Source organism: Poecilia reticulata, linkage group LG16 (assembly GCF_000633615.1).
Source record: "Poecilia reticulata strain Guanapo linkage group LG16, Guppy_female_1.0+MT, whole genome shotgun sequence".
In the NCBI taxonomy this organism is placed as follows: domain Eukaryota; kingdom Metazoa; phylum Chordata; class Actinopteri; order Cyprinodontiformes; family Poeciliidae; genus Poecilia; species Poecilia reticulata.
Genome location: NC_024346.1, coordinates 6090662 through 6101898, shown reverse-complemented (window position 1 = coordinate 6101898; position 11237 = coordinate 6090662). Strand labels below are relative to the sequence as shown.

General features: G+C 40.4%; 1 protein-coding gene across 1 annotated transcript; it reads left to right on the top strand.

Annotated features, from left to right (window-relative positions):
• Positions 1-1154: 1154 nt before the first annotated feature.
• nr1d2a (nuclear receptor subfamily 1, group D, member 2a) lies at positions 1155-9576 on the top strand. The gene is made up of 8 exons (XM_008430991.2): positions 1155-1467; positions 3264-3476; positions 4185-4273; positions 4362-4506; positions 5256-5920; positions 6004-6189; positions 7195-7405; positions 8490-9576. Exons 1-8 carry the CDS (start codon positions 1437-1439, stop codon positions 8687-8689), a joined length of 1740 nt encoding a protein of 579 aa, XP_008429213.1. The 5' UTR covers positions 1155-1436; the 3' UTR covers positions 8690-9576.
• The last annotated feature ends 1661 nt before the right edge of the window (positions 9577-11237 follow it).

Below are 11237 nucleotides of genomic sequence, written 5' to 3'. Positions count from 1 at the left end.
GACTGGACAAACAGCCTGCTGCCGTTTTCACACATTTTGAATTTTAAAGCTCAATTATTTGTTGCTTGTGATGTAGTGTAATATTAATGGATTTTGTGTTGAGTTTTTTGTTGTTGTTTTACTGTTGACCAACAAGAAAATGAGCAAAAGTTTCTATCTACGTAAACTGAGCTGCCATGAGGTCAGAGGTGACATGTTCCACTTTTCATGATTCATTTAACACTTTCTATGTGGCATGTTTCACAAAATGCGGTACTTATGGTCCAATATAAAGCTTAACCTTTAATTCAACATTTTAAAATGATAACAGTGACTATGGTTCAGAAGGTCTTCATATTTTGGTTATTCTCACTTCTGGCACTGATTAAACGCTGCAGCTGTCAGTGTAACGTAGTCTGTTGACCTCATTTCGTGCAGGTTGTGCCTGATTGTTGTGGGAGTTTGGGGACTTCCAGAGGCGAAATGACAAAAATCAGTTTCACTTTTTTTGTTAGAAGTCTATGTGCGAATTCTCTGTTCTATTCTCTAATATTATGACTTTATTGTGGTAATACTATGACTTTATTTTCAACGTTATTCTTGCACAACTTTATTTTCATAAAATGACTTTATTCTTGTACAAGTTTATTTTTGTAATATTCTTCATTTTATGAGTTTATTCTTGTAATTTCTTTTTTTTCTTAAAATGGCTGCAATACTCGTGCAAAATACAGAAAATGTTGACTAGAAATACATTTTAATTCCGCCCTTGTTCGGCGCCCCCTCTAGCAGGGCGCCCCTATGCGTCGCATATAATGCATACCCACTTTTTGCAGCACTGACAGCTTACAAGCACAATCAGCTTGTGATTTCAAGTCAGTTGACTTAAAAAAAAAAACAAGAATAAAGTGACTCTTGAGAGGGTACTACACGAAAACTTTTTGAAAACAAGAGTTTGTAGACTGCATTCATGTCTGACCCTTGGCAGAACAACTAGAGTCATCATTAAGTTAAATATATCTATCAACCAACGGCCTCACGCTGTCAGGGCTTCACGTTGTGCTCTGCAACGTGACCACCACGTTTCCATCCTCGTGTTACGCCGCGGACCCGCTTGGCTCCGCCCCTCAGGTGTCCTGAAAGTGTGTCACTGGGTTAAAGTGACTCCAGCGGCCGGCCGGAGAAGGCGGGGCCCCACTATTGAGAACATTTAGTTCTCTCCACTAACCCGCAGTCTCACACACAAAAAGAGGGGGGACTTCCTGCAGCAGCACACGGAGACCGGCTCTCAGTCAGGACGTAGAAAAGCCCTGGAAGCATCGCTCTTTTCATGAGTCATCGGCTCAGCGGTGCACAGTTATCCCAGAAAAAGAAGCCTGGTGTTCGGTTAGGATCCGTCTCTCAGCTCGGTGTTTTTCCTCTGACAGTTTGGATTTAGTTTATTTCCTCCAGCAGTGATGCCAGAGGACTTCGGAACAGCCAAACCTGGTAAGAAGATTATGTTTTATGCCATTATTAAGTTAAAATGATCAATTTGCCTGCACTGTGCAGACTTGCTGCAATGTTGTAACATCATGTTAATTCAATATTAAATAGTTTGCCCTACTTTTAGGCGTCTTTGATTAGTGGGGAAATAACTTCTTTGAGTCTTTTAAAAGTGTTTAAACTGAATCGGGGACAGCTTGTTTACTATCGAGACTCTAGAAATATTCTAAATAGAAGTTTTACTGTTTGACCCTGTGTTCAGAGAGGCGATCTAAACGTATTTTTCAGCCTTTGTTGGCGTTTTTAAATCGGGGTTAGGAGTGTCAGAGCGGCGCTGCCGTGTTTCCATTTGACACAACAACAGTGTTCCACTTCCCCGGTCCCGCTCACATGGCCAGCGTAGCCGAGCCATGTGCCCGTGTGTACATGCTCTTTAAAAGCCGGGCTCTGATTGGCTGAGGGGCGTTCCACTCCGCGGCGAATTCCTGTTCCCATTGGCTGGAACGCGCTACGTGACGTACACTATTGCATAATGCATTCGCGCTCCTCTGCAGCTCTGTACACGTGAGACAGTGGAGCAACAAACACGCGGCTGACCCAGATTTTTTTCTACGTCCTTTTTTTTCCCCCTGCATTGTGCTTCTGCTGAAATTCATGACAGGCCCACGTGTGGGTGGGCCGTGACAGAGAACAGTCATGGTTGAGGTTAGATAATCAGTCTGCCGTGGCCTCTAAAAAGAAATGTCACCCGTGTTTTTCTAAGAGAAGAAAATCATCTTTCATGGTAGTTTTCCTGTAAAAACTTTATGATTCAGCTTCTTGGAAGTGACGACACACTGATTCAGTTCAGAACTGTTCATTTACTTAAAATGTACGAGTTTAATATTCATTCACATCACAGTAGAGTTGGAGAAAAACACTTTTTATTAAGCTTAACTAGTGAGAGAATAGTTATAGCTACAATCATTTTGGTCAAACTACTGGTTTTGCTTCATTTTTCCCCCATATTTTTTAAAACATTTTGTGCTCCATTTATTCCATTTTTTCATTTGGCTTACCCAGTTTCCTATTGCATACCAGAAAACCAGTTATTCTCGATCAGTTGAATCCATCTCGTCATACAAACCAGCTATGTTTAATGCACATGTCAGCCAAATTGGATTTTAAAGTTGGCGTTAATGAGAGTTTTCCAACTTAGTTTGATTTTAAATACATCATTACCTATTTTTGACCCAGTTATTTGTCCTATGGCTTATTCTGTCCATTGAAGTGCCAAAAACTAGTTTTATTACACTTTGAAAGTCAAAATCAAGTGAAACATTCAGTTTTCCAAAGTGAAACAAACTTTTTAAAATGGCCTACTGTTGTCCAGAAGAGGAGTGCTGATGAAACCCACCCAAACACAGAGTTGCGTAACAGGGGAGCGTGTTTCCTCGCGCAACATTTGGTTTCCACGAGTGTTGCCCTGGTGCTTCAGTGACCCCGTCTGGCGGAGCACGCTCCCGTAGCACAGAGACCCGGCCGTGTTATGTAACCGTGTTATCCAACCAGCACAGGAGGTGATAAAGCAGGTCAAACCCAAACCAACCAGCAAACAGCAACACACATGTCCAAATACACGCTGCCTTGCCTGTGTGTGTGAAACAGGCGGAGCTACTTTCTATGAACAGTTTGTTTATATGAAGCACTGAGTGAGTTACTACCCCGAGTTGGAAAACTTTGTGGTTAAATATAAACCTGTTAGGTGGTTTTTGGTCAAAGTGCATGCTCTGATTCTTCTTTTTTTTTTTATTCCACAGGAGGAGTTATAGCTTACATTTCATCCAGTTTGGGCTCTTCACCTGAGTCCCGTATGAGCAGCAGCCCCATGTCGTCGTCCCCGCCAGCTTCCCGGCCCTCGTTGCCGAGCCGGGCCGTCGGCATGGTGGTGGACATCGCTCCACCGGCAAAACGCGGTTCTGGTGCGGAGAAGACCGGCCGCTCCTCTGCGTCTGCAAAAAGCAGCATAACGAGTAAGATCTAGGGAACATGTTGCACACTCCGGCCATTTTCAGGGTTCCAACTGGTGCCTGAAATCCTTGAAAATTAAGAATTCAAGGTTTGGAAGGTGCTTGATTTCCCTATAAAGTCCTTAAAAGTGCTTCACATTCAATCCGCATGGTTTTGTAATAAAGTAGAATTTAACATTTGATTAAAAAGCCAAAATTGGCAAGGAGTTATTTACAGTTGAAACTAGATATTTTCATACCATACCAGACACAAACTTTTTTTTTGTATAGTGTCTAAGTATTTAATTTGAGCAGGAAGGTAATTTATCTCAACACAATTTGTTTGGATTCTTTCAGTATACTATTTACTATTCATAATGGCTCAATAACTTAATTATATGTTTTATATGTTAAACAGTGTTATTTAAATTGGGGGATTTTTTTGTTACTATAGTGTTTATTTATAGTAATGTGTAGGGTGTGTGAAAAATGTTTCAAAACATAAAATGTGTTTATATTTCAGTTGACTTTGTCCCTGCTGTAGAATATAGAATACTATCATCAAACATGATCAGTAATAAATTATTTCATATAAAAGTGAATGGAAACTTTAGTTTTTTGTTCATTTGTATCATTTTTATCTCCCAATGTGTGGAGCTGGAAGAGTTTGAAAATTTAAAAATGCTTGAAAAGTGATTGAAATTTATGAATCCTTCATTTTTGTGTTTGCAGAAATCAACGGCATGGTGCTGCTGTGCAAGGTCTGCGGCGACGTGGCGTCGGGTTTCCACTACGGCGTCCACGCCTGCGAAGGCTGCAAGGTGGGTAACGAATTAACTCTTTATAGTTTGAGTTTATATCGCTGTCGCTGCACACGCTCACACTGTTGATGCTGGTCTGGTCGTTCAGGGCTTCTTCAGGAGAAGCATTCAGCAGAACATCCAGTATAAGAAGTGTCTGAAGATGGAGAACTGCACCATCATGCGGATCAACAGGAACCGCTGTCAGCAGTGCCGCTTCAAGAAGTGCTTGGCTGTCGGCATGTCCAAAGATGGTGAGCATCTGGAAGGTTTTCTACATTTAGCTGTATTTTTTTCCACCAAAATGGGTTCAGTAGGAGGCTGGGTTCGGCTGGGGAACAAAATGGCAACGTTACATTTTCAGCTGGTGCGGTTCGCTTTCATGCTGCATTGTGTTAAATGAGCCAAAGTAATTTAAAACCTGTTCATCTTCTCGCCTGTGGTGGCGCTGCACCAAGAACCACTGAGGTAATTGACACAAAAACCTCAGCAGAAGACATAATGGTAATTTCCTCCCTTGCAAATGTAAATAAAAATGATTTTAGCAGTTATATTTACTTCTCTTTTGTCTTCGAGCCATGAGCCATTTCTCCCGGTAGTGCTAGACTTGTGTGTTTGTTTTGGTTGTATTTACCCAGAATACCTTGCATTGTTTCCACTTCCTGCTTTTGGAGCGGTCTCCGGTCCGCTTGCATTCACATACGCATTCAAACCACACCAGAGTTCACTTGAATCGAACTGAGACCGAGGTTTTTAGGCAGAAAAGAGTTTGCTCTTTTGGTCCCCGTCAAAGTTTGACTACGCATTCACGCTTTCACCTACAAACTGGACTCTCTCGACCAACGAACCAGAACCAGTTATTAAAGCTCTGATTGGTTACTAGTCTCTCTGACTCAGCTCAGAGGTGGAGCTAAGAAAGAACCAGAAATCAGGCTCCAGTTTATTACGAGAACTGGTTTTGTGTCCTCAAACTGATCAATTTTTTGTATGTTTTTACTCCCAGCTGTTAGATTTGGACGCATCCCTAAAAGAGAGAAGCAGAGGATGCTGCTGGAGATGCAGAACGCCATGAACAACATGATGAGCAAGAATGGCATGCTGCACGACGACCAAAGCCCGCCGCCGCTACCCATAGAGGCAATCAGCAGCGACACCAGCTCCTCTTCGTCGTCGTCTTCTTCTTCCTCCGCCTCCTCCTCTACTTCCGACTCTCCATCGTGTTCCAACCCGTCCTCCCCGCGATATCCTCAGGACTCGGAGTCTGTGGTTTCCATGGACACCAACTCCAGTTCTGCATCTTCCTGCGGGTCTGACAGCAGCGAGGATGAGGGTGCCGTCACGATGAACGGGCAGCACCAAGACGCCTTCACGTTTTCCCAGCAGAGGTCCCAGTCGCAGGGCCACACCTCGCCGCCGTCCAGTACGGATTGCGGCGGCCGCATGGAGGAGCAGCAGGACACCTCGAGCTGCTGGAACGACAATCCAGCTGTGGGAGGATACCAGAGCTGTCCGTACTCCAACTCTGCCTACAGGGAGGAGAGGGCGGCGTACCAGCAGCAGCTCGAATGCAATCCATCCGTGGAAAACCACAGGCAGGAAGAACGTTACACCCAGAATGCCTTTAGCTACAACGGACCAAACGGCTGCATGAAAAGTCGAGCATATCTGGTGAGTAATCCCCCAATAAATACACATAAACTCATAAACTTGGAAACATCTGCTTCACGCTCTCTGTTCTTTGCTCTCGAAAGGTTTGCCCGATGAACACCTCTCCGTACGTAGACCCCAACAAGCCGAGTCAGGAGATCTGGGAGGAGTTTTCCCTGAGCTTCACCCCCGCTGTGCGGGAGGTCGTGGAGTTCGCCAAGAGGATCCCGGGTTTCCGTGACCTCTCAGAGCACGACCAAGTGAGCCTGCTGAAGGCTGGAACGTTTGAGGTGAGAAGCCAACCGGGCTCTATGTTTCTGCTCATCTTGAAGTTCCACAGGGCTGTGCGCTCGGGTCATGTTTCCTCCCTGAGGCTTTTTGTACATCTTTAATAATCCCCAAAAAAGCAAATTTTACAAACATATTCACAATATCATAATGCCAGTTAGAGCTGAAACGAAGGATCATGAATCGTATTAATCGATTATTGGAATAACTGGAGCATACAGAAGAAAAAAATGCTATTTGCTTTAAAAGCAACATATTGAGAACAGTGATTGAGCTAAAACTGTAAAAAACATTTTGTATTCAAGATAAAAAAAACACCTTTGTCTGCAAATATGTTTTAACAAAAACTATTCAAGTGACATTGTGTTAGCTTCACCCAGTTCAGATTCACTAAAAGAACACTATATGATCGCATTTTAGATAATAAAATGTTTACTTTAGTATTTAAAGAAGAAATCAAGTTGTTTATTTGCCCTTTAAAGGTATAGATAAAAGAAAAATGTATAGAATATCCGACAGAATAATCTATTACTAATATAATTGTTAGTTGCAGCCCTGTGCCAATTTCAAAATAGACACATCATGATAAATAAAACCACTACATTTAAAATACAAAATAGAATAATTTAAAAGAAAAAAATACAAATGCATGCATAACAAGAAAACTGCAAACATAATATGTGTATCTACTGTAAGGGAGTGGATTACTAGGGATGTTTTTATCAAGCTTCACCCCTAAAAATAAAATCAGATCTTCTGAGTTTAATATAGTCTACCCAACTTTGCCACAATAATCTGTAAATTGTTCCTGTGATTGACAAGGTTTGTTATTTTGTTCCATTTTATACATGTCAAATTTTATTTCCATCTAGTCATCTGGGGTTGGTTTCATAGAATTAAGACAAATATTTTGAAGTTCATAACTGAAGTAGATTTTACAGCTAAGCTTAGAAAGCTGAGGAAAAAGGGAGATCTGGTCATTTAAAATGTTTATTCCTGATATTCAGGTGCTGATGGTCCGCTTCGCTTCCCTGTTCAACATGGCCGAACGGACGGTCACCTTTCTGAGCGGCAAACGCTACAGCCTCGACACGCTGAGGTCGCTGGGCGCCGGCGAGCTGCTCAACTCAATGTGCGAGTTCAGCGAGAAGCTGGCGGCTCTTCGACTAAATGAGGAGGAAATGAGCCTCTTCACCGCTGTGGTGCTCGTCTCAGCCGGTAAGATCCCAACATTCATCACTGTTTTCTGCTAGGGATGCGATTTATGGTCGATTAATGGTTTAGATGGAAATGAGCTCCACTCTATGGATTATAACGGCCGCTTTTAGTATTGTAGTTAGGCTGCCATCCAGCAGAGGGCGCCGCTGGTCATCTTTAAGCGGAGACAGTTGATTCAGGGAGGGAAACGGCTGAAACAGTCCGGTGTGGAATGCAATTTATGCCGTAATGTTTTGAAAAACAAACACTCGACAAGCTCCTTAAATTGTCATTTATTTTTGAATTAATGTCGTTCATTCAGCCGAACTGCATGACGGAGCATTTAAACATGATGGCGGCAATACGAACGGAGTTAATGCACTTCATGGAGCAAAGTTTTAACTTTCCACAGACAATATTTACATATGAACATCTCTCTATTGATGGCAGGGAATTATGTGTTAAATGTTTTATTCTTTTCATCTTTTATTTTTCTATTCAGAAATATAAGTATGTAAAATGGGGCAAAACCACAATTTTTTGTTAATTCAGTGAATATTTAATACAGTTACAAAAAAACTAATAGAATGATGGATTAATAATTTATAATTTTTCTGTTTTGTTCTCAACTAGCTCATTTTTAAAGAACAGTTTTGTTTCCAGACTTCATAATTCATTTTATTTGTTGACTAATTTTGGATATTTAAAATGCCTTCCAGTTCCAGCGGTAAATGTTCATTAGAATTTAAAGTTTATTGATGCATCATTATGCCGTTACCATTACATTATTTGAAAATGGTCTCAAAACATTATCATTTATAGAAATAACTTCTGGGACAAATTTGTTATTGTGACAGCTAATTACAGCTGACAAAATAACCTTAAAATTATATTTTTAAATCAGCATGTGAAAAACTTAGTTATGTTATGGAAAGACAGTCGGCCATCTTGACACAAAAGAAAACGTTTTTTCTTTTTTTTTGTCAATCAAACATCAACTTCAGATTAACTCATTAATCGATAACTTGCATCCGTATTTTCTGCACGTTCAAATCAAAACGTTTCCTTCAGGAGTTTTAACGTCGTCTCTTTATTTGTGGTTCAGATCGATCGGGCATCCAGGACTTGAACTCTGTGGAGGCCCTGCAGGACAAACTGATCTGGGCTCTGAGGACCCTGGTGATGCAGAACCACGGCGACGAATCCGCCACCACCTTCACCAAGCTCCTGCTAAAGCTTCCCGAGCTGCGTTCGCTCAACAACATGCACTCTGAGGAACTGCTGTCATTCAAAGTGCATCCATGAAGACTTCCTATAATGACGGACGATTTGTTGACCCTCCACCTGGACCTGACCCTTGACCCCCGACCAACTCAGCCGCGTTTGTCTGGAATGGATGAAGTCGTTTTTTTACTCTGGGGGTCTGAAGAGAGAACATAAAGTTTACTGTATTTATGGAAGACATTTGCACGTTGCACACAGACACACAAATGCACGTGTGTGTTGGAGGGTTTTAGTTGGATGTATTTTTACTTTTAAAAGTACTATAAAAAAAATAAGATAAAATAATGCAATGCAGTTTTTCTTTTTTACATCCGTTTCCTCCGAAAGCCATTAATTCCAAAGTGTATTTCTGATCGGGTGAATGTGGGAGACATTATATACTGTATCTTACACGTTTGTCGGGTCCAATAGTTTATTCTGTGTGGTGAAACGCTGCAGCAGATGCATCGCCGAATGTGTGCTCACCGCTAAATGCATGGCTGTACTTGATTCTAAATATTAATCTGGATCTTTCCCGTCATGTCGATCAGCTCCTTGTTTCCGTGTACATAGCGTCGCATCTTTCCTGTTTTGTCTTATTTAATATTGTTTACGTGGGCACAGCCTGGTCATTTCTGCAGGAAAAGCAAAAACACTACGTTTGCACAGGTTTTGGAGCAGAAGGTGAAGTGTGCTGCATCATGTAAATGTTTTGCCATTTTCCCACTTCCTGATTCTCTCTCTTTTTTTTTTTTTTATCAAACTGTTTTTCAGCATAGCACTGAACTTTGACCAGTTTTTCCTCATTCACTATGTTGAAATATCAGCTACTGGCAACACTGCCATCTGTAAATAGTTATACAAAAACATTTATGTGAAATATATATATATAAATATCTTATGAAAATAGACTATAAATATATAATATAGTATAAATAAAAATATGTGAAATAGTTTTTGTTAAGTGTCTTTTTTTAAGTTTGTCTAGCTGCAGTGAGTTTTGTTCTCCAGCAGGTGGAGCTAAATGTCCAAGTGATCCGATGGAGGAAAGAAAAAACCGAGTTATCTTCAACAAATGCACTGCAAAAAACAAAATCTCACCAAGAATATTTGTCTAGTTTCTAGTGCAAATATCTTACAGCACTGTCATGAAGAGTCATTCAGTAAATAATGACACTTTTAATGCAAAGTTGCTTTAAAAGTTGTCCATATTTGCATGATTTTGTAAATGACTTTCATGCAAAGTTGGCACTTTTAATGAACTTTTAATCCAACTTTTAAAGCAACTTTGGATTAAAATAGTCATTATCTACTGAATGACCCTTCATGACAACAGTGAGACATTCATTAAGACTCCTTCATGTTTATGGCAGTCATGTAAATCTTATGCACACCCCTTCAAATAAAGTGTTAAATTCCGTCTTACTATAAGTGTACTAAGAAATTTGCAATTGAAACTAGTTTCAGTTTTTTATAAACTGAATTCTTTACATATCGGACTTGATCATGTTTTGTGTTACAAAAACTACTATTTAAAAGGTCTTGGCAAAGAGACAAGAAAACTAAAGCCACCAGATTCAGAAAATTTGTGTCGGAACATCAGTTTGGAGGAAATTATTGGGAGACAAAAAAACAAAAACAAAACACAGATTAGGATGAATTAAAGTCCTAAAAGCCAGGAAATTACTGGTTAGAATCCAAGCTGTTTTCATTTTTATGCAAACAGCCGATTCCATCAGGCAACAAAAATTAGAAAAATACTTCAGCAACAGTGGTTTCAGGCTTCAAATTGTTCAGTTTTTTTATATCCTCTGCATCAAAACAAAAAAAATATTGGGATTTTCTTAAAGTAGAGATTAAAATCCCAACAAAACTTTCTATGTACGTAGGCCTGTCACGATAACAAATTTTGCTGGACGATTAATTGTCTAAAGAAATTATTGCGATAAACGATAATATTGTTTCAAGACCTTTTGACACAGATTTAATGGAAATGACTAATAATACATGCGATTACCTGATATTTATTTTCAAAATAACACGTAACACTGGAACTGATAAACTAAATAAACAAAACAACCAAAAACAAAAATAAAATGGATTCTCAGTCTCCATTAACAAAAAACGTACTTGAATAAAAACTAAACATAAAGCCAAAGTGGAAATAAATACTGCATTCAACCAAAAGAGTGCAGATTATGAAGTCTGTATTGCCCTTCAGTAATCTCTAGATTTAAATAGAGAAAACCGGCACATCCGACCACCTAATGCAATAGTTCACACTACACCATTTGTTGCCCCTATTTTCCCTTTATGACAATCTTAGATCGTTGGCCGATCTAACCGATCATCTTGCGGTGTGTGGTGGGTTACGGTAGATTGTCGTGGCCGCTCCGATCTAAATCAGGGGTTTTCCCCGACTGTGAGCTTAAAGCTGAATGTGACAGGTAGCCAATCAGAAAGCGAGGATTCTCTTCCGCGCTTTCTGAGGGGAAATTACGGAGGGGAATCCCAAACAGCTGACATGGCGCAACCCGAAGTCTAGCGGACATCGGAGATGACATGTGGAAACAACATTAATATTTATTTA

What these genes read in the sequence shown, in the direction of transcription:
- nr1d2a (XM_008430991.2), top strand. Translation starts at nt 1,437, where the DNA reads ATGCCAGAGGACTTCGGAACAGCCAAACCTG. An exon ending in ACGCCTGCGAAGGCTGCAAG is followed by an intron (nt 4,274 to 4,361) that starts GTGGGTAACGAA and finishes CTGGTCGTTCAG; the next exon opens with GGCTTCTTCAGGAGAAGCAT. An exon ending in TGTGGTGCTCGTCTCAGCCG is followed by an intron (nt 7,406 to 8,489) that starts GTAAGATCCCAA and finishes TTTGTGGTTCAG; the next exon opens with ATCGATCGGGCATCCAGGAC.